Source organism: Engystomops pustulosus, chromosome 1, assembly GCF_040894005.1.
Source record: "Engystomops pustulosus chromosome 1, aEngPut4.maternal, whole genome shotgun sequence".
Classification (NCBI taxonomy): domain Eukaryota; kingdom Metazoa; phylum Chordata; class Amphibia; order Anura; family Leptodactylidae; genus Engystomops; species Engystomops pustulosus.
Window position 1 is genome coordinate 94,789,475 of NC_092411.1, and position 23,358 is coordinate 94,812,832.

The following is a 23,358-nucleotide window of genomic DNA, read 5'->3' on the forward strand; positions in this document are numbered from 1 at the left end:
TGTAAATACACATTTAGAAACATTTATCTTGGGAGTAAAGGTGACCAAAAAGCAATGAGTTCCCCATTACTTAAACAGGATAAAAACTTTCACATTGTGATATTTACAGGACTCCAATTTTTTATACAAATAATGTTTTCTTTTATTTTTCTGGGTAATATTTCAAGGAAATGTTTCTTTATTTTTGTGGGTACGAGTGGGAGTAAAATTAGTGCTGCCACATGGATAGGACTCGATGAGACCACCAGTGGCTTTTGCGTTGACAAATATTTTTTTTTATTTAAAATAAAATTTAATATATGGTCAGTTGATATTTATGTATGTATTGTTCAAGATTTTGAACTAATAAAATATGTCTGAAAAAAATAGTTGAAGGAAGGTAATGATTTCTATTTTTAATGTTTAGTTTTTTTTTAGCCTTTGAGAGTATGGTGTGATTGTAAAGTTTTCCATGCATTTCTTGCTTGAAGCTCATGTTCACTTTGGAATGTATCTTCCAAATGGCTTCAAATGCTGCTACAATCAGTAGTTACAGTTTAGGTGAATCTATATGTGATGACGCTGCCAGCACTGGTCACAGAGAGACAAAAAGCACATCTACTAAAATTTGTGGCTACAATATTTTTTACACTAAAACAGAATTATTGGTACCCTTTAAAAAGTATTATTTTCCATTGTGCAATCATAAATGGATGATTAATAATGGCAGCAGTAACAAGTCATTATGGACATGTGACATTTGGCGGAGATGCTATAGTAGATGACGCACTATTAACACGCAGACCTGCAGTCCTGACTGTAATGCAAGACAATGTCCTACAGTAAAGAAAAACACTCAGTTATTAAAAAAGAAATTTATTAATATGTTACAAATATAGGCATCTGTATATAGTTGTGCATCTTCTTTGCTGCTGGAGAGAGAACAAATGAATGAGGGGGGTTGAGAAGTGGCCAGCACAGGAACACTCTGAGTGAGGTCTGATTGTCTGTAGTGGGAGTATCCTTCATAATATGTACAGTGTCCATCCACCATATAGTGTTACAGAAGTGATAGGAAACCCACCCAACACAAGGGATTATGGGCTGCAAATTGTTTCACAGTAACAATGCAGTAAATGAAGCTTACATCTCATTAAAAATAGCTTATACAAAAAAAAGTGTTAATATGTCCCAGTAATATTTCCCTTGGACATGTTAACATGACTTCATATGACTCTAGAGAAGGCTTCTGTTGTAGGAACTCAATGATCACACCCTCCTAAGATGATATTCCTGGTTACTAGCTCTCAGAGCAGTGTAAATATTAATACTGACACAATTGCATAGTCATACAAATAATAAATGGTGGGTATGTTTAGTTAACAGTACTGGATCGAGGACGCAGGACTCCCTGTGTAGTCTGAAGCTCTGACACCTTCTTCCCATGTGCCTGTGCATGCTCCTTGTACCATTCCTGTTTTGTAAAAGAAAAAAAAAGTAAAATACAAAAGAAAAGGTTTAATATTGAAAAAAAACACATTGTAAATAAAAACAAATTGTAAATCTTGTGCCAGTATTCTTTAGACGTGTTTAATGTTAAAGTCACCTTTAATTTTTTTGCAATAGGATAATCACATGGGCTATGGCCAGGTGAACATCAGGAGTATAGATGTAATAGACTGTAGCAGTTTGGATCAGAGACTGAATTCTGGTCAGTCTGGGCTTATTCATGGGCTGAACCATGAAAGGAAATCTACCATTCATTTTTATGCTTTGTCAACCAAACATACCTTGAGAATGCTTTAGCTACACTGATGCAGAAACATATCTTGTTTAATGTCTGGCCCTAGTGGTTTTGCTAAAAAAAAACAATTATAAAATTCAGGTCCTTGTGAATGCTGGGCTATATGCAGCCTGCCTACATAAACACATTAAACGGAGCTTCCTGAACTGTCCCGTGTAGATACAGAATTCTTAAGGTATATTCGGTTCACAATGCATTAAAGCAAATGGTAGATTTCCTTTAAAAATAAAAACATGTCCTGATGTGGTTGGTTTTTCATGATCAAAGGGATGCTGGTTATGAGGTCATAACCAATTCTACTAGATGCAACAGTCCATAGCGATAGTGAAGGGTTTCTCTCCCTGCGAGTCTAAAAGTTTCCCAGAAAGAAATTCAATTTAGTCTATTAGTTAATATAGACAGCCGGGGCCTAAGAAATTCTGCCAACTAGTGTGTATAGGTATCTGTCCATTAAAGGGATCTTCTAGCTTTTAAAAGGCAAACAGGGGCAGTTGTAAAAACAAACTAACAAAAAGAGAGAAGACCAGCCGCTGAGCCCCGTCGTGCATCGGGGGCGCTGAAAGGTGAATGTAAGTTTATTTTTTTTTATTGACTCGTGTGTAACCGGAGGTGAGGTTTTTCATCACAATTTTTGTGCTGAAATACTCGGGCTTATACACGAGTATATACAGTATCCTCTCTGTTGCTCCTGTTGTCCAATCAGCCCATCAGCACCATTGTTTGTTTACAGAGGCAGCCTCTGACATCCAACTACTCCACTTGCCTCCTTCAGATTCGATGCTGTAGCAGGTGCCCATCAGTGGACGGGTGCGGAAGCGCCACGGAACAATGGGAGCGACGAAGAAGGTAAGCATAATGTTTTTATGTTTTTACAGCCCCCTCAGATGGATATAGAATTTTTTCATTAACAGATTTTTTTTTTTAAAGGCTGGGCAACCCCTATAAGTAATTTGTTCATTAATTATGTACGGTTTAAAAATCCCCCCTTCAAAGAAAAGGAAATAACCAGCTAAAGGGTAAGTTTTATAACTCCTTTTCACTTCCAGGTAAAAATGCAGTTTGGCTGTTTCTGAAACTTAAGCCATCCTGGAATAGTGGAGATAAGACTTTAAGAGTGCCCCGCAACCCATACACTCCCCCTAATTTTATATACTACATTTATATATGTACTGAGAATGGTAACAAAAAGTACCAATTGTGCAAAAAATATTAACATATTCTCCAAATTTAATCATCATCTATTAGATTAAAGGGAATGTGCAGGAAATAGCAAAAAATATTTTGGTCTGGATGATTTTCTTTCCACCCACTATTCTTGTATCCACACATTGTGAGAATAAATAAGAGAAGCAGAACCCCTTTAAAGATTAAAGATCTTGGAATTCTTTTTATATAACATATATCGTATTTGAGGTTATATTTAGCAGAAGACTGCTACAAAGATGGATTTCTACTAGACAGTGTTGTATAAGAGAGATTCCTGTCTCACCTGGATTTCTTCCTCATACATCTTCATGCTCAGGTCACTCTTTGTCTGAGATCTCCTGCCCACAAACAGGACAGAAGCGGCCTGAAAGAGAAAGATGGTGAACGGATTGCATTTATCATGATAAGACACACAATAAGTATCGTAATATGTCTGGAAGAATATTCATTATTTAGAAATCATGGTCATGTGATAGTAATGGTATGGGGCAGGGTCCCATATTGTGGACATTGTGATGACTACAGTTATCAGTCAACAATCTATTGATTGTGTATGCATCGGCTGCTGTGATGGCACTATGTGGGATCCGTAACTTGACAGGCACCCTTAGGATTGCCCTCATCAATAGTTACATATCCTTAATGCTACCTATAGAAGGCAAATGAAAACCTGACATGCATACTAAAAGTACAGTATACACGGACACATACTACTAGTCCACCACTGTGGGCTTTAAAAAAAAAAAAAAAAAAAGAAGACATACAAGCATATCAAAGCACATTTTAACCTGCATGCCTTATATTTCTAGCCAAATCAAAGCAGATTCTGCATGGAATATAGGACAGATCTATTGAAATTAAGTGGATTTTAGCACTGTGGATTTATACAATGTGTGGACTGACCCTTAAATTTGCACACATTGTTGAGGTGGCAATGAAGGCTATGAATCCATACCAGTGCATTGTATAATCGTAATGTGTGTGTAAATGTGGGGGGCAGGATATTAGGTAAGTTACCAATATACAATATTAAAAAAAATCAATGCAGAACTTTTAATAGATGTAATGTAAAGCCCCTGGTTCAGAAGTGTCCTTTACCTCATCAGCCAGACATTCCTGTCCATAAAATGGCTGCAAATGGAGGGTCATGTAATCATAACCAATGTACCTTTCAGGACCTTAATACTTTTTGAATGAATAAGGTTCTGGAAGGTTGATAAAAGACATTTCTGAGCCATGGGCTTCACTTATATTATCAGTTATGCATTGCACGATGCATCAAAATAACGGTACTTATACAATACTTTCAAAGCCAGAACGGTACTGAATGACTTCTACAGAGTCCTTGTATCGGTCTTCAGAGGAGACATTGGGCAGGGAATCCTTCTGAGAGATGTGTCGGGTTAGCGGCAGAGCAGGGATGTCATCAGGGAGACATCACCATCTGTCCATATATGGAGTCTCTACATCTCCCAGGGCTTCCCCTGACACAAGGTCTATATTTAATTAAATTAAATAAATTTTGCCCAGCCCAGGATTTGAACCCACAACCTCCGCACTCCATCTCCCATTCAAAGACAGAGCCTCTATCCACTATTACTCAGTGCAATAAATAAGTGGCTTTTGGTTGATGTTTGGGCAAAGTGCCAGCGCAGCAATTTAAGCAGTAATGTATTTCTCTTTGTTTATTGACAGTTTTCAATCCTTCAGCCTCCCAAGGAGACCAACCCAGTTGAAAGGAGGAGGGCAAATTCACATATCATTGTAGGAATATTCTGCAGGCAGATTCTTTGAGTCCTGTTTGGTGAACTTCATTCTGGGGTGATGGTCTGGGTGCCCACAGAAAGGGCGCAGAGTGCCGCCTCTGGCACCCGTGCCATACGTTCGCCACCCCTGCACTAGACTATGGGCTTAGTGGTTGTCTATTGGAGGATTTCATGTAACTAAGAGCTTCACAGTTACACTGTGACACAGGCTCCATGCACTGGTATATGGAGAGGGATCTTTTCGGAGATTATTTTTATTGAGATGATTATTATTAACCCCTTAGATAGATAGATTTACCACCTAAATAACATTTCCCATAGGTCTACTTCACATTTTCATAATTTTTGAAATGTTTGGATAATTAATTTTGACGTTATGCGGCTTACAAATCGAATAGCGATTTTCCGTATTTTCAGAATTGACTATTTTGGGGATAAATACTGTTTGAAATAAAATTTTACATATTTAGCATTAAAACCCCTTATATAATATACCCATTTTCAAATCTGCACCCCTCAACATATCAGAAACAGCATTTACGAAGATTTTTAACCCCTTGAGATCTTCATAGTAATTGAATCAAAATGGCGGTGAAATTTAGAATGGTCAAATTTTGTCGGTTATACGTTCATTTAGACATAAAATTTGTTCTACAATTTCTCCTGAGTGCAGCGACCCCCACATGTGGACATTACTTGTGTTATGGGGACACAGCGAGGCGCAGAAGGGAAGGAGCGCCCCGCAGCTGCCAGGATTTTAGTTTTCTCGTTGCCCCCTTTGGAAGGCTATAAAATTTTCGCTTTTCCGTTATTGGGGCCATGTGATGGCATTTTTTTTGCGGGATGAGATGATTTTTCCAGTGTTACCATTTTGGGGTTGGTATCACCTATTGTTGAAAATTTAGGAACTTTTTTTGAGGTCATGAGTAGAAAAGCATCAATTCTGTGGGTCAATATGATTACGGGGATACCAGACATGAATATTTTTTCTTATGATTTACTAAATTTGCCAAATAAAACCCTAATGTGGGGAAAAATCTATCATTTTTGCATCGCGTCTTCCAAGTGGCATAACATTGTTACGTTTTTGGCTACAGAGCTGGTTGATGGCTTGTTTTTTGCGGGACATGTTGTACTTTGCACCCGTATCATTCTGGAGTACATATGTTTTGTTGATCCCTTTTTTTGCATTTTTAGTGGGATATAATAGGTAAAAATCATAATTTTGGACGGGTTTTTAAAGTTTATTTTTACGGCGTTCATCATATGGGTTCGATAGTTATTTAGTTTTATTCTATGGATTGTTACGGACGCGGTGATACTATATATGTGGGGTTTGTGCTATGATTTAGACTTTTTTGAGCGTTATATGTCTTTTTATATGTTTTGGGGCTTATGGGCATTTTTAGTGATTTATAAAGTAATTTTTTATTGAAAAACATTTTTTCTTACATTTTTTACTTGATCCACCATGGGACATGAACAAGCAATCATCTGATTGCTTGTTCTTGATAATACTCTGCAATACTGATGTATTGCAGGGTATTAGAAGTGTCAGCCTATGCAGATGCATAGGCTGACACTGTGCCTTTAAGATGACGTCACAGACACCATCTTAAAGACACTGCCTTCAGGCTTCTCTGGGGTCCCGATCAGACCCCAGAGGTGCCATAGCAGCGATCGGCGCCCCTGAAAATGGCGGGGGTGGGAAGCGATCGTGGGGTAAAGACCCGACCGTGGGTGTTAGCCGGGGATGTCGGCGGTAGATTACCGCTGACATCCCGCAACCCCCGTTGCCGGTTCAGCTCTTGTGCAGAGCTGAACCAGCATCGTCTCTGCGCAGTAGCTGTAAAGCGCTGAGCGCTATTCGCGGGACTCAGCACAGTACAGCTTCGGCGCAGAGCGCTAAGGGGTTAAGGAGATTATTATTTATTATTATTATATAAATTATAATATTTTAAGCATATAGTACAGTTAAATTAAATGACAAAAAGACAAAAAAATAAGGGGTCATTCAGACGGGGTAGTCCGCTGCTCATCTGCAAAAAATGCGGACGTGATGTCTGTGTTCAAACATACTGTATGCATTACAGTCCGTATGCCATCTGTTTTTTTCACATATACAAAAAAAAAAAGGTTTTTAAATCTTCTAATTAAAATTTACTAATCTACTTCATGCCCTGCCCAGTTGGTTGCCTAGCAACATTTGAAGGAAAAAAACACTCTACATACGGATGTCACGCATGTGCCGTCTATTTTTTGCAGATCCATTGACTTCTATGGAAGTACATTGTCTGCATGCTGCAATTTTTTTCTCAATGTCTGCTCATCCGTGAAAAAAATGGACATGTGAACAGACCCATAGAAAACAGTTGGTCTGTTTGCCATCCGCTACATGAGACCTAAATTATACTATTTATACTATACAATGAGACCTAAATTATACTATTTATACTATATAATAAAATTACCAGGATAACCATTACAATACATATACAGGCAGTCCCCGGGTTACATACAAAATAGGGTCCGGAGGTTTGTTCTTAAGTTGAATTTGTATGTAAGTCGAAACTGCATATTTTATAATTGAAGTTCTAGACAAATTTTTTTCTTTTGTCCCAGTGACAATTGGAGTTTCAAAATTTTTGCTGTAATTGGACTTAGGATTATCAATAAAGTTTCATTACAGACACGTTACAGCTAATCATTGCAGTCTGGGACTATAGTAAAGCATTCAGAGAGCTTCACCAGACGTCACAGTGGGCAGAGGGGTCTGTCTGTAACTATGGTTCGTCTGTAAGTCGGATGTCATTAAGTAGGGAACCGCCTGTACTACACAGTCATAAAGCACTAGAGCCTCCTGGCAAATCAATGGTGACCGTTACTGATCGCATGTGTTTCAAAGGAAATGCTTATGCGAGCAGACTTAGCCCCGCCGCCAAACTTTTTCATTACATTTCTAAACACAATGTAAACACCCCATGTGACCGCACCCTAAACATTCAGATAATACTTTTTTTCTTTTCTTGAAAGTATCGTGTCGGTATTTAGTATGGCAATACTTTTCTGGATATCGTATTGCACTCAAAATTCTGGGATCGTTACAACCCTAATATGTATACAGGCAGTACCCGGGTTACGTACAAGATAGGTTCTGTAGGTTTGTTCTTAAGTTGAATGTGTATGCAAGGTTGAATGTGTATGCAAGTCGCAACTATATACTTTATTATTGTAGCCCCAGGCAAATTTTCTTTTGGTCTCTATGAATATTGGATTTAAAAATGTTGGGTTGTCATAAGAACGCGGAGTAACAATAAAGCTTCATTACAGACACCTTTGCTAACTGTTACAGCTCTTTATTGTATCCTGTGACTAAAGTACAGCAAATTTACAAAATCCAGAGGTCCGTTTGTAACTAGGGGTCGTCTGTAAGTTGGGTGTTTTTAAGTACGGGACCGCCTGTAATGGTAAAGACCCCAATATTCTGCTCCCCCACCCCACATTACATACATGCTCCATACTGAAATAAAGTGATCAACCCCTAGGGAATCTATCAGTAGTGTTTGGTAGCAGACATAAAGATCTTTATAATCAAACCTTTGTTAGTGAAGTTAGTAGCAGCAGGATTGAATAGAAATACATTTTTATTTCAGGATTGTAGCTGGGCTTCAAGCACTGGTGTATGAGATCTCTTCATTGCAGAGTGCCCCTTTACCAGGGTAAATGTGGCAGCAATCAAACAGAGGCCTACTTCAGCAGTGAGCAGAGTGTTTGTGCTGTGAGAAATGAAGAGCTCTCATAAACTAGTGCATCAGAGTGCTTTGAATACAGCTACAATCCTGGAATATGAATGCATTATATACAGTCATAATGTTACTAACACAAACATATGATTACACAGCTTTCCACTGCTGCTACCGAACAGTGTCTACAACTTTGTCTTGTAAAAATTGCTTACTGTGCTGGTCGCCCAGGAATGGAGTAAGCAAAAGAATGGTTAACAGGATATGTAAACAAAATTTGAACAATTTTATGAATTATAAAAGAACAAAACAAAGAAAATAAAGTAAAACAAAAATGTGAAATAATGGACATAAATGCGCCAAAAAAGGTCCCTTTGGCTATAATGGAGTTTTTTCAGTGGCCATTAGTTTACCAGCCCATAAAAATTATGTACACTTATCACTGAAAGCCATCTATAGAAACCTCCAGAACTTCTCAAACAAAATATATTCATCCGATTACAATGATATGTTTTCTCTTTGCTAAAGAGAGAACTTAAGTAAAAACACAAGTTTTCAGTCGCGTCTCATCTAAAGCAAAAGACGACATTCATCGGACCTACCTGGTTGGATTGTAGGTGAGCGAGCAGTTTTCTCACTTGGCTTTTCTCCTCCCCATTTTGAGCATGTCTGAGAATCATGGTCAGCTCTTCTCTACCGACCTCCATCTCCAAAGTGATTCCTTTGTCATCTGTAATAATAAACAAATGTAAAATACAAGTCCAGAAGTATCACAAATCCCCTTTTATAATTCGTTTCATTTACATACTTATGTCTGTATAGTCGGAACTGCTGCTGTTTTCAATCTACTTTTACAAATTCTTTACAATGGTTAGGTTCATCTAGAAGATTCATACTGGGAATAATGGGATATTTGTACTTACTGTAAAATCTGTTTCACGTTGCTACATTGGGGGACACAGCACCATGGGTAAAGGCCTCTCCTATAGAAGGTTGATACTAGGTAAAAAAAAAGGTGCTAGCTCTGCCTTGATAGGCTATACCATCAGCACAGACCCTTTGCTGATCAATTTGTGCAACAGTAGTAGCAATAAACATAAAATAAACTCAAAAATAAAAAAAGAAATAACATGTCCTGAAACTGTGAAAAAACAAAGCAAGGACATAACATAAAGCAGAGGGTGGAAAAGTGTGTCCCCCGATATAGCAATGAGAAACCGATTTTACCTTAAGTTCAAAAATCCTTATTTCTCATTCTAACATTTGGGGACACAGCACCATGGGAGGTCCCATAGCAGGGGTTGTCCAAGGGTTATAAAAACCAGTGATGTGGCTTGTGGGGAAGGAGGGGCTGCATAAAAAAAAATATAAACATGTATTTACCTCCATTGTCCCTCCCTGAAGTTGCGCTGAGGCATGTTACCATTTCCTAGCGCTTGATGCAGCGCTGGGACAGAGGACAGTAAAAAAACACCTTTTTTTCTACCTAGTCTCGGCATCCTAGAAGCCGGACCTGGGAAGTGAGGAAACTGGGATGTAAAGCTACATACTTTTAAGACCCACCAAAATTGTTGGTTTCAAACATTTAAAGGGGTTATCCAGGTCTTAAAAATTACTGAGGGCCGGGTTGGGGTGGGCTATTTAAACATAATAAACATGTACTTACCTCGTCCGGCGCCAGTCCGTCTCCTCTATGCGCACGCTTTTTTATTACAAGGGCGCACAGGGAGCTTCCGGCTGGGCGGAACCTCCCATCCGACATCATCTCCTAGCGCTTACAACGCTGAGAGATAGGGACGGCTGGGAGGAGCCGGCCAAATCGCGGACCGGAAGCTCCCTGTGCGCGGCGCGGACTGCAGCGCGGGACATCAGCAGCGCCGGAGGAGGCAAGTACATCTTTATTATTTTTAAATAGCCCAGCCCGGCCGTAAGTAATTTTTAAAACCCGGACAAAGCCTTAAAATTATGTGTATGGCCATCTGTAGGGAAGCCGAGAATCGTAGTCTAGAAAAATACATGAAACAATAGAGAATCTGGGCCTTTTATTGATCAAAAGTATCTTACAGGAAAATTGAGGTTGATGCACATGGAAACCAATCAATCATTGAGCAGCTTTCAATATACCAGAAAAGTTAATAAATGAAAGCTGCAATGTGATTGGCATCTTAACATCTGATACTGATGTTATTGCAAAGAAAAATTGGCAAAGGAATGGTTGTTGGCCACCTAATCACTCACCTTCCACGTCTTTGTTTTTCCTGCAGTAATTCATTCGGAAAACAAAAGCATCCAAAATGCAGGCGACAATAATGGTTAATACAACCTAGGAACATAAGGACTGAGCTATTAACCATTCACAATAAAGATAATTTACAATTAGAAATTTTGTCTACAATCCTTACCATAGTGACTATATAAAATACCATGAAGTAAAGTCGTGCCCAGTGTGATGTTTGAGAAGTGACTCCTTCCTATAAAAATGCATACATAAAAATGATTGTTCCCTAAAAAATACAGACACAAAAATAGGCACAAATATAAGCAACATGCTGCTTATGTGGATGCAACACTTACCATGATGATATACCAATTGTTCACCACAGTCAGCTCAAATAACGTCACTGAAAATGAAGGACACGATTATGGTTTGTTTCCACTATATATTACTAAATGTAGAATAAGAAAACCATGAGAGGGACCTCGAGCAAGATACACTTGAACAGGCACTGGCAGCTCTGATGGGTAATGACAGAATCCCAGAAGCTGGATCACAACAATCACCTGAAAACTGAAAGGATGTTCTTATGGAAGCTGCTTCAACTATAGAGCTTCACATGACGAGCTTATGTGGGAAAAAATTTTATCATACTTTTGGGTTAATAAAACATTTTTTAAAAAAGTGTTGTAATTTTGCTCACCAAAGCTGATAAGGATATTGTCAAAGTTGTTAAGGTAATAGTAGCCTTCTTCTATATGCGTTTGGTTGCCCACAGTGTGGTTCAGCATACGATACGAATCTGCCACAGTACTAGTACTAAAGAGAAGAATATATAGTTATACCTCACTGACCATGAAAAAGTATCCCTGCATGGCTTAGTCAAGATAACCATAGTCCCAGTTCACATCTCTGTTAGGTCTTCAGTTTTTAAGTCTTTCCAGTGACTACAGAGAGGTAGGTATAATGGAAAGCCCTGTACCTGTTCTTTGTGTTCAACCACTGCTGGTCCTGGCTCACAATAACTAATGCAAATAACTGAAGAGCTAACAAGATGTGAACTGGGCCTTAAAGGAAACCTACCACTTGTAGTGGCAGGTTTCTGATGGAAATACCGGGCACCAGCTCAGGGTGAGCTGGTGCCGGAGCTTATTTTCGTTAGTGTTTTAAACCGCGGTATCGCGGTTTAAAACACTTTTTAAACTTTATAGCCGGCGCAGGCAGGTACGCGCTCGGCGCTTACCATGCGCGCGGCTCTCATTCACTTCCTATGTAGCCGCGCGCACGGTAAGCGGCGAGCGCGTACTTGCCTGCACCGGCTATAAAGTTTAAAAAGTGTTTTAAACCGCGATACCGCGGTTTAAAACACTAACGAAAATAAGCTCCGGCACCAGCTCACCCTGAAACCTGCCACTTCAAGTGGTAGGTTTCCTTTAAAGGCATATTCAGGATAGATCTTCAATATCAATAGGTTACTGCAGCTAGGCTCCTACTTGAGTGAATGGGAGTTGATCTGCAATAACCCTGTGATCGTGGTTCCATAAGTTCTGGACTGGGGGTCACAGGTGTCAGCTCCCACAATCTGATATTCATGGCCTATTCTTAGAAACCCCTTTAAAGACCTCATTAATCAAATGGACCATGCCATAACTTTAGCTTTAATAACTGATAAACACATAATATTATTGAGGGTTTATAATAAGAGATGTTTCACCTTAATTACATCATAGTAGTCTATTGGCAACTGTTCAACCATTGCAACTTTACTTAGTGACAGAATTTAAACTATATTGTCTCCTTCCATAATGTACTTCATCTCTGCTCAAATTGTGAAGCAGGCTATCGAGGTGAAGTTGGGTAGGAGTATCAGCAAAAAAAATTGAGATCATGGAGAAATCTGCTCATTTTGGGCTCAGGAGACAAAAAAATAATTTAACATTTTTAATTCTGACATTGTATGATGATATATAGGAATCTCTAGCAAACTGTACCATGCCTTGCCCTACAGCGATCCACAATTTTGGTTCAAAAGAACTACTCTACCTACACTACTCACTTGCAGCAGTTGGGGCGAAGCACACCGGAGAAAAATTCCATACCAACAATGGAAAAGGAATAGTAGAATATAAGCAGTGTAAGTCCCAGGCTGCGGAGAGAGGAGAACATGGATGAGTATTTTGGAGGACAAAGGCGATGGTGACATGAACATGGAGAATACTGGATTACCTAGCCATTCTTGGCAGTAACTCAAGCATGGTGTCTAGGACCGTCCTGTAACGCTTCTTCAATTTAAAAAGCCTGTGGAGTATTCAGTATATCAAACAATTTCTACAAAACAAATTTGGTTAGTGATAATAATAATAGGAAAACAGACCTGAGCAGCTGAAGAGGCCTCAGCACTACAATGAAGTAGAAAGGTTTCATGTCGAAGGCCAAAGCTAAAAGTCCCAGCAGTGCCAGCATTGTCACAGAAAAATCAAACCTAAAGCACAAAGCAAACAAAATGAAGGCATAAGCGCAGGAAATCAAATACCTGCAGTGTGGCCAAAGTACCTTCAAACCAGATAGAGATAGCAATAGAAGGTCTGCATTATATCAATGTACTCTCTATGTGACAAATTTTACAACATTTCTTTTCTTTAACTTAAAGGATACCTGTCATCAGGTCTCCGTCACTTGTCCTATCACCTCTACCTGTTGGAGCAGCTGACAAGGATCCATCCCAGCCTTTATCTAGTCAATTCATACATTAATCATTATAAAATCATCTTTTCTTTATTATGTAAATGATGCTGGTCACTTGGTCAGAGGCAGTGATGTCACCCCTTTAACCCCTCTCCTCCCCCTGCTCATGTCTGTGTGTAAAGCATTGCTAGTGTCTGTGCTTTATCTGCTGACATGCACTCCCTCCTCTACACATGTGAGAGACACAGACATCAGCTACACAAGTACCTGACATGTTCTTCTATAACATGGCTGCCTGGAGCGGTTGTATCTCTCCTATACACACACAGGCTGCAGGGGTGCCAGCACCAGGAAGCACATGGAGGAGCCATTACACCATTATACCTCACACCATTATACAGACTGTCAGTCATGTGTATAGGAGGATCTCATACACACAGACTACAGGGGCCGCCAGCACCAGGAAGCACATGGAGGAGCCATTACACCATTATACCTCACACCATTATACAGGCTGTCAGTCAAGCACGGGGGTGTGGCTGTGCCTCCCACTCATGAATAAGCTGGACAGCTTGAATATGATAATGACTCATTGGACATCTCATCTCATTCAGGTCATTTGCATACAGCTTTAGGACCGAATTGCTTAAGTTTACAGGCATGTAGAGGGACAATGAAGGGATAGAGGCAATGCTTTCTAATGGTAGTTTACGAAAATATATTTACTTTAGGGGGTTATTTTGCCTGACAGATTCTCTTTAACTTAATAAACATGTATCTTTTACTGCCCAGTGTGCTGGCATCTTCCAGAAAAATGTTTCCAGTGAAATGAATATTAGTTTTTGCAGAGAGTTTAGCGCTTAAAAGCTCTCCTGGCTTTAGAGTACCCTATCCACTGTGTTCGACATCCTTTTGTTGGCTCCCTTGAAAGAGTGGTAACATTTCTGGATACAAAGACCTCAATCAAAGTGGAGGGGGGTGTCCTGAGGCAGAAAGAGCTTGACTTCAGCGCTGAGCTTTTTGCGTCTGACGTCATACAACTTATTTAAACTAATTTTATTTATCAATTCTGAATGATTACACCAAACTAGGCCTGAAAAGGAAGGTGATCAGTGGCAAAAAAATAAATAAAGTTTAAAGTAAAAAAAAAAAAGTTCATGTCGCCCTAGCACTGACATAAAATAAATTCATAAACACAGCATCCCAAAATGCCCGAAGTATGAAAAAGTTATTGGGTCACTTACTGTACTGTACTTTTTTGCCAAATCTATTAAATTATAATAAAACCTATATCATCTCCGTGATCATTTCAAGATAAATCCAAGACACAGGCAAAGATTTGTTGCCACACAAAGGTCAGAATCTACATGTCTTTAATATCTGTAATACAATATAGTAAATTTGAATATAGAAGTAATTATTTTTTATCCTGTAACTCACAGATTCCATCCTGAAGTGAAGTATTCCAGTGGACCGAGACCAGTCACCTTCAGGAGAACTTCAGCACCATATACTAGAAAGGAAAAACACTGTCATCAAATGTTCTCAAAAGAGTACATAAGCCAACATATTGGTCCACATTTATTAATATTTTTGCGCCAGTATTCCTGTGTAGTGTGCAAACTGCTTGTACATGTATTTATGATGCGTGTGCGCCAGTATTGTGTCACTGTTACACTGCATCTGCTGTACCAGTATCATGCATCTAAAGGGGCATTCCTCTGCCACCATATTTATGTCGGCAAATCCGACAGAATTGTGGCACATACCATTAACCCCTACGGGACACAGCATCTTTTGGCCTAAAGGACGCGGACCCATTTTTCAAATCTGCCCTGTGTCACTATAAGTGGTTATAGCGTGGGAACGCTATGAGAAATCCAGGGGATTTTGAGATTGTTTTCTCGTGACACATTGTACTTCAAATTAGTTTAAAAATTTGGATGAAATCTTTTGCGTTTAGTTATGAAAAAAAACAAAATTTGGCAAAAAATTGGAAAAATTCTATATTTTCAACGTTCTAAATTCTCTACTTTTGATGCAGATAGTCATAGCACCCAAATAAATTCATAACTTACATTTCCCAAATGTCTGCTTTATGTTGGCATGGTTTTTTTAAGATTCCACATATTTTACTAGAATGTTATGAGGCTCAGAATTTAGGTATCATTTTTCACATTTTTTGTAAAATCACCAAAACCTGTATTTAGATGGACCTGCTCAACTTGTAATTGACACTGAGAGGCCTAAATAATAGCTAGACTCATAAATTACCCCATTGTGGAAACTACACCCCTCAACGTATGAAAAACCACTTTTAAGAAGTTTGTTAACCCTTTAGGTGTTTTATAGGGGTTAAAACAAAACGGAGGTGCAGTCTGAAAATTGTAATATTTTTTCACAATACACTCATTTTGGGTGGAAAATTAAACATTTACAATGGATTAAATGAAAAAAGGCTCCACAAAGTTTGATACCCAATTTCTCCCGAGTACACCGATACCCTATATGTGGTGGTAACCTGCTGTATGGGCGCACGGCTGGGCATAAGAGGGAAGGAGGCGCCATCCAGATCCGATTTGCTATGTCACATTGTACAGGCTATAATTTTTTTCTTTTTTTATTGAGGACCTATAGGGGCTTATTTCTTTTGCCACATGAGATGCACTTTTCTGGTACATAATTTTGGGGCATCTATAGCTAATTGGTGAGATTTAATTAAAGCTTTGTTGGTGGAGGAAATGAAAATCGTCAATTTTTAGGAACATTTTTATGTGTTTTTTTTTTGGCCGTTAACCATACCATAAAAATAGTATATTATTTTTATTCTATGGGTCGCCACGATTACAAAAATACTTCATTTATATATATTTTTTATTTTTTCCCATTTTTACTGAATAAAAAGTAATTTGGCAAAATTGTTGTTAATTTTAGCATCACCGTCTTTCATATGCATAACTTTTTTATTTTTCACCTCACAAATCTGTTTAAGGGCTTATTTTTTGCGAAAAGGATTGTTCTTTTTAGTGGTTATATTTTAGATTGCGTAACTTTTTTAAATCACTTTTTAGAGCATTTTTAAAGGGCATTAATAAAAAATCATCTTTTTTTCAGAGAGAGTTTTTTGAGGTTGTTTTTTACGGGGTTCACTTTGCGGATCTAATAACGATTCTGTTTTATTATGCAGATTGTTACGGACGCAGGGATACCAAATATGTGGGGGTTTTGTGTATTTTATTCAATTGTACTGAATAAAAACTAATTTGGAGAAAATCTTATTCATTTTAGCATCACCATCTATTCATATGCATAACTTTTTTATTTTTTGGCTGACAAATCTGGTTAGGGGCTTATTTTTTGCGAGAACAGTTGTTCTTTTTAGTGGGCTTATTTTAGAGTGCATAAAATTTTTTAAATCACTTTTTAGAGCATTTTTTATAGGGTATTAATTAAAAATTATCTTTTTTTCGGAACTTTTTTGCGTTTTTTTCCTCCGGCGTTTACCGTGCGGGTCCAGTAATGATTCTGTTTTATTATGCAGATTGTTACGGACGCGGCAATACCAAACATGCGGGGTTTTTTTGTGTTTTTATGTTTTTTATACTTTATTAAGTGTTTTTATGGGAAAGTGACATTTTAGGGGCTTATATTTTTATGTATTTATTTTTTATTTATTATAATGTGTAGTGTTAAGTGTTTTTGCATAATTTTACTTCTACATACTTGAACTTAAACCAGTGATACTCTGATCACTGGTTTAAGTTCAATACACTGCTCTACAATACTATTTTATTGTAGAGCAGTGTAAACTGTCTAAGCATGCTTGCGCATGCTCAGACAGTTTGCAGTCAGACCCGGAAGGGTTCTGGCTGCCATGGAAACCGGGCAGCTCCGGGGCACATGCCAGTCCTCGGAGCTGCCCAGGAGAGGATCGGATCCCCCGGTAAGCGGCACGGGGGATCCGATCCATAGGGGGAAGACCCTTACACGCCGCGGTCATGCTTGACCGCGGCGTGTAAGGGGTTAACACCCGCGATCGGAGTCGGCTCCGATCGCGGGTGTTAGCGCAGGCTGTCAGCTGTACTAGACAGCTGACAGCCGCTGCTTCTGGTACCGGCTCCGTTCGTGAGCCGGTGCCAGAAGCAGGACGTCATAGTGCGTCCTGGTGCGCTAAGTATCTAGCCACCGGGACGTACTATAACGTCCTGGTGCGCCTAGGGGTTAAACTGTGTACAGCAGTAAAAAAACCAGGTGCGCTCAGTTAATGTGCGTTTTGCATGTGCAAGGTGCGGCAGATTATTAAAGACTGTTGCCAGTGTTCATTAATCCAGAGCACTCTACACATTGTGCAGTTTGCCTCATTAGTGAATGCGGGCGAATGTTGCCATGATAAATGTCAAAAAAATGTCTTTGAATCAAGTTATATGGGTCAGACCTCTTTTTTCCCCATACAGAGAACCAAAGCCATATTCTCTCTGTGCACTGTCTAATGAACAAATATAATTATTCTGTCAATTATTCTTTCACATGGGCGTTGGTGTTCAGCTGTGAATCCGTTGCGTTTTGTCTCCGTTGTGTTTCCGTTTTCTTCCATTTTGTCTCTGTGATGCATCAGTTTTTTCTCCGTATCAAAAAAAAAATAAAATCGGAAGGTCTCACAGTGCTTTGAAAACATCACACCTGGTTTTCCAGCCTCATCAGTGAAACAAAAACATATGTTTCATCAGTTTTTATGCCGACCCATAGACCTCTAATGCCTTCCATGATGGATCAGTGAAAATACAAGCCAACGTGAAAACAGCCATTTAAAACAAAGGCTTTGAGAAGCATCGGTGGAAATCACTGAACCACGGACGTGAATAACAACAACAATGTGAAAGAGCCCTAACTAGTGGAGGGAACAGAATAAAATGGAATATGAAATTTCCACTTTCCTGAGCTATAGTAACTTGTAGATGACTGGTTGATGGAAAACCTTTAAAAACACTTTGTTGAAATGTTTGATCAAAGGGGTATTCCCAAGAAGACAAGTTTCTTACAAAATAACACATTCTCTAATGCACTGTTATTAACAAAAATCCAGCATTTCACAGATATAATTCCAACCAGTCTCTATCAGTCCGGCTGTTCACAATTTCAGTTGCCCCTAGATACGACCCTGTAACTTCAGACTTAGGGGCGGGTGGCCGCCATCTTGGATTTCTGTGTGAGTTTTTTTTAAGATTTTTTAAAAATGTACCCAAGAAGGACAAAAATGTAAACTGCCCTTATTAATCCTTAGCTACTCCAGGACTCGGAGGTCCCTACTGGTCTGTGCTCTGGTCCTGTAGCGGTCACATACTGTGTATCATTTATGTGACTGCTGCAGTCAATCAATGGTTTTAGTCGGTACATGTCTAGTATAGGAGGGCGAAAAAAGCCACTACTGCAGAGGACAAATCCTGTTACTTTTGTAATATATCGCTACCCTGCAAGAGGTCTTGTTACTGGATGGTTTACGAGACATGACAGGATTTAAAAGTACCAACCCCTCCTTGCCTCAATCAGGAAGGGTAGAGATTAAAAGTACCTAAAACCTAATGCACAACAATTTGTCTTTGCCCGGCTGACCCTTTCTCTCATTAATCTGATCGCTCTGATACAGAATAAGTGCAGGGCTACTGAGTTGCTGATTTATAGTTTCCTTTTTAGCTATATTCTGGTCTAAAATGTCCTCTACAATGAAAATGGAGTAGATTTTGTTTTATATAATAAAGGTTATTCTGCACTTTGAATGATTTCACCTCCAGAACAGAAGTCAACCAGGACTTACTTGTGAGAAAGACAATGTAGCTCCAGGGAACACCTTGAGGAAAGAAGTTTCCACCTAAAAAGACAAAAATTATTTTAAAATAATTAATAACAGTTTGTGCACATGCAAGTTCACTTAAATGCCCTGAGTGCTATTGGCATCACTGCCCAAACTGGATGTCACAACCAGGAAGTCCCGCCCACTTCGGGAAAAGCTGCTGTTATATAGATCTATATATCTATTAGTCCTATATCTCAGGATAGCAAGAAGCTAGAAGCATGATACAGGTATTGTTGGAATTGTTGTCAAAGGCCATCTCCAGCTGTGCTAAAAGTATTCATTGTCAAGTACCTGAAGTTATGATTTAACAAAAAGAGAATGTTGTCGTCGTTTTTATATAACCATATTCATGGAGCCATTAGCCTTGAATTTGTGTGAGGACTTGTTTTTCTTGCAGGATAGACTCTAGTTCTTATACTAATGTATATAGGATTTTGTGAGAACTCTATATTTTATTTTCAAAAGTAGGCCGCCACCATGACAATCCATCATCAACACCTTATGAGATTAATTCAGAGGGGCTTCAGTAGGCTTTCAGTTGATGCCACAGTCGCAACCAGGGCTTCTAGCCGGTCACTGTACATGTTCATTGCTGGTATCTGCATCTCCATGGTATCTTTTCAAGGGCTCAAAAACTTATTTCCCTCCAGGCAATCCAGTGCTGCACCTCTCAGTGTTATGTATTCTGCCCCCAATATTCTGATGCCCCTTAATAAAATACATTTCAAGAGATTTCTAATACTTTGAACGCCAGTTTTTGTAAAAGTGGCAATTCTTGGTGCACAGCCAGGATAGTGCCACTTTTCACCGCTTCTACCTCCTCCATTCCACTATTTTGAAAAATGTACCTGGAGGACGGGGAGCAAACAGGGATTTCCTGGCCTGCATTTATTATAGCCTATGACAGGCCCGGCATAGCACCCTTTAAACAAATATTTTATTGAATTTTCTGGAGCATACAGAGATTTACAGCGGGATAAGACTCCCAAACAGCAATCACTCCCTTAAATAAACATTCCACATGAACAAAAATAGGGGAACAAGGTACAAACAAACTAGGAATATAATGATGGATCATCACTAGGAGTACAAATATTGCAATACTGGCGTAAAAGAATCTTATTCAATGTATATACAGGCAGTCCCCGGGTTACCTACAAGATAAGGTCTGTAGGTTTGTTCTTAAGTTGAATTTGTATGCAAGTCGGAACTGTATATTTTATAATTGTAACCCCAGCCAGAATTTTTTGTATTTTAAAAATGTTGGGTTGTCATAAGAATCAGGATTAACAATAAAGCTTCATTACAGACACATCTGATAACGGTTACAGTTGTTTATTGTAGCCTAGGACTAAAGTACAGTAAATTACCAATATCCAGAGGTCCTTTTGTAACTAGGGGTTGTCTGTAAGTCGGGTGTTCTTAAGTAGGGGACCGCCTGTATAAAACAGTACAGGAAAGTCTAAACCAGTTAGAGATTAGGCTGGGATTTCTAGGCCCTTAAATGCAAGCCACTTGTGCCCTCTTTTATTGTATAATTCCACTGATCCAATCCTTTTAAGAATCAAGTGCTCTAGGGTGCAGTTGTATTGGACCTCCTGAATAATAGACGCTAAGCTCGGGCAATCAGATGATTTCCATAGTCTAGTCAGGGTAATTCTAGAAGTTATGAGAATGTGAAATACTCAGGCCCTATAGTTTTCTTTCCTAACGATTCAAGTCCAAGCGATAATAATAATGCCATGTGTGCACCCCATGGGGGAGGAAATGGGGGAACTTTAGAGATTAAAGAAAATATATCCTGCCAAAATTATGTTAGTACTCTGCAGGACCACCATATGTGCATGAGAGAACCTATTTCTATGTGACACCTCCAACACTTGTCTGAGGCATTTGGGGAATATCTTCGGAGTCCTATAAGGCGTAAAATACCATCTATATTGTATTTCCTAAATCATTCTTAGGCTATATTCACACTGCCGTTGCCCGCCCGTACCGTACCGTAGCGGGCAACGGCAGTACACGGGGAGAGGAGGAGGAGGTGAGCGCAGCTCACCCCTGCCCCTCTCCATAGGAACTTATGGCGCACGGCGCCGTATTACGGGAAAAGATAGGACAGGTCCTATTTTTTTCCCGGGTACGGAGCGGTACGGTGCCGCACGTGTGCACCGTACCGCTCCCGTAGGGCGCCGTGCGCCCATTGCCGTCTATGGAGAACGTATATCGGCCGTATATACGTCCTCCATGCGGCAGTGTGAATGTAGCCTTAGTGGTTTACACGCAATGGGAAGATTTATGCTGGTTTGATGCCTTGGAGATCCTCTTGTCACGTTTGTTTGGGAGAAATTGTTTGGTATAATTTGAGTCAGCGACATATCCTTAAATCTCGGTGGTTCTAGGTGAACCGCTGATAGCACATGGGAGACAGGTATGGGAAGGTTTTGTAGGAGAAGCGTCATGCCCACAATACTGTGTTACAGGATGAAACTCCTGCAATATGTCGTTCAATTTCCACCCATAATTTATCCATATCATTGTGCCACCAAGCTTGAAGCTGGTCTGCAATAACCGTCTCATAATATCTTTCTATGCTAGGGCACCCCAGCCCCCCTTCTGAGATAGGCGGTAATAATTGCGACAGTTTTACCCTTGCCTTCTGCCCTTTCCACATAAAAAAATGTTAGGATTCTTTGTATCTGAAGAGGATAATGTTGAGGAAGCCGTAGGGACATTCCTGAAGCGATACAAAATCTTTGGTAGCACCCTCATTTTTATAGTGGAAACTGACCAACCAAGAAACAGGTAGATTAGACCCTGAAGTTACTGTGATAACTTTGGTATCAACAGAGTATAGTTGGCTGAGAATAACTTATTTGAAGGGCACGTCAGCTTAACTCCTAAGTAAGGTATCTTTTCTGCAGCCCATTGAAAGGGGTACAGCTCTTTCAGTGTAGCTTGTACATCCTTTTAGGCGCAAGGACCTCTTACTATATCTGGCTTGTCATGTGCCACTGGGTGAATATTAAAGCATATCTGTAAAGTTACTTGACAAAAAATAGTTTTAGCACAGCTGGAGAGAGCCTTTGACAACAACTCCAACAATACCTATATCATGCTTCTGCCTTCTTTATATCCTGAGATATAGACTCATATCTATAAGCCCTATCTGTAAAATCCTCTCAGCTTTTCCTGAAGTGGGGGGTCCTGGTTATGACATCAGCTAAGGGCAGTGAGGCCAGAGCACTGAGGGCATTCACATAAATGTGCACAAACAGCTTGCCAATCAGGACACAGGATCAGTGTTACTGCTTGTACAAAGATGTAGTGAATACCAAGGCAGGGAAGACTCAAAGCGGATTGCACAGAGCAATTGCATCATAGTAAGAAATGATCAAGTAGTCTACTACACCATAAAGAAAAAGATATATTAAAACTACACCATAAAAAACCTACATAGGAATAAAAAGATGAACACATGGTAACATTACAGTCTGTGTATGTGTAAGACCAACTCTCTGAGAGGACCACCTTCCAATAAGACAGTTCTTTGCCATTATAGTCTATAGAAACTGCCCGCTATCTGCAGACCACAGTATATATACTGTGCGGTATATGCAGGATCTCATAGCCAGTCATTAGAATTGATGGGAAGCCTGAACTCTGTCTTTATTTCTGCTACAATCAAACATGCTTGTTACATCACTCAAGGTCCTAGAGCTTTTCTATGCTTTTCTATGCATCTCTCCTAGTGCCCCTCCCAACAAGATCCTTCCACACTCTCCTCCTCTCCAGTGTCCCATGGCAACTAATCCAAACAAAGGCAGCCAGAGGGACAAGGTAAAACCCCTGCTAGCAGGGAAACGGTTCCAGATAGCTAATGAGAGTAAATTAGATATTTGTTTATATTACCTTACTGCAGACTTAGGCAAAAGTTTTTATATTTCACAGTTGTACTGATGCATGTTGCACCAGCCATAATGAATTCCACCATCAATATTAAGAGGCTACAATCTCGTACACTGTAGTGTATTTTATGCCAGGTTCTTCCTGCCATAGAACTGCACTGTAACCTTTACCTGTCTGCAGCAGATTAGAATAAATTTATCTTG

The 23,358-nt window shown here is 39.5% G+C and overlaps 1 protein-coding gene across 4 annotated transcripts in view; it reads right to left on the reverse strand.

The window, feature by feature from the left end:
• Positions 1-839: 839 nt before the first annotated feature.
• TPCN1 (two pore segment channel 1) overlaps positions 840-23,358 on the reverse strand; it is a 46,556-nt gene continuing 24,037 nt past the window's right edge. For all 4 annotated transcript variants that reach the window (XM_072148151.1, XM_072148140.1, XM_072148131.1 and 1 more), the window contains exons 17-28: positions 19,211-19,264; positions 14,839-14,911; positions 13,088-13,195; positions 12,940-13,011; positions 12,770-12,859; positions 11,417-11,532; positions 11,073-11,119; positions 10,901-10,969; positions 10,737-10,821; positions 9,101-9,228; positions 3,273-3,353; positions 840-1,453 (exon numbers count right to left, since the gene is read on the reverse strand). In XM_072148151.1, the coding sequence (XP_072004252.1) occupies positions 1,355-1,453; positions 3,273-3,353; positions 9,101-9,228; positions 10,737-10,821; positions 10,901-10,969; positions 11,073-11,119; positions 11,417-11,532; positions 12,770-12,859; positions 12,940-13,011; positions 13,088-13,195; positions 14,839-14,911; positions 19,211-19,264 (1,022 nt within the window). In that variant the 3' untranslated portion in view covers positions 840-1,354. The remainder of the gene's footprint in view (positions 1,454-3,272; positions 3,354-9,100; positions 9,229-10,736; positions 10,822-10,900; positions 10,970-11,072; positions 11,120-11,416; positions 11,533-12,769; positions 12,860-12,939; positions 13,012-13,087; positions 13,196-14,838; positions 14,912-19,210; positions 19,265-23,358) is intronic.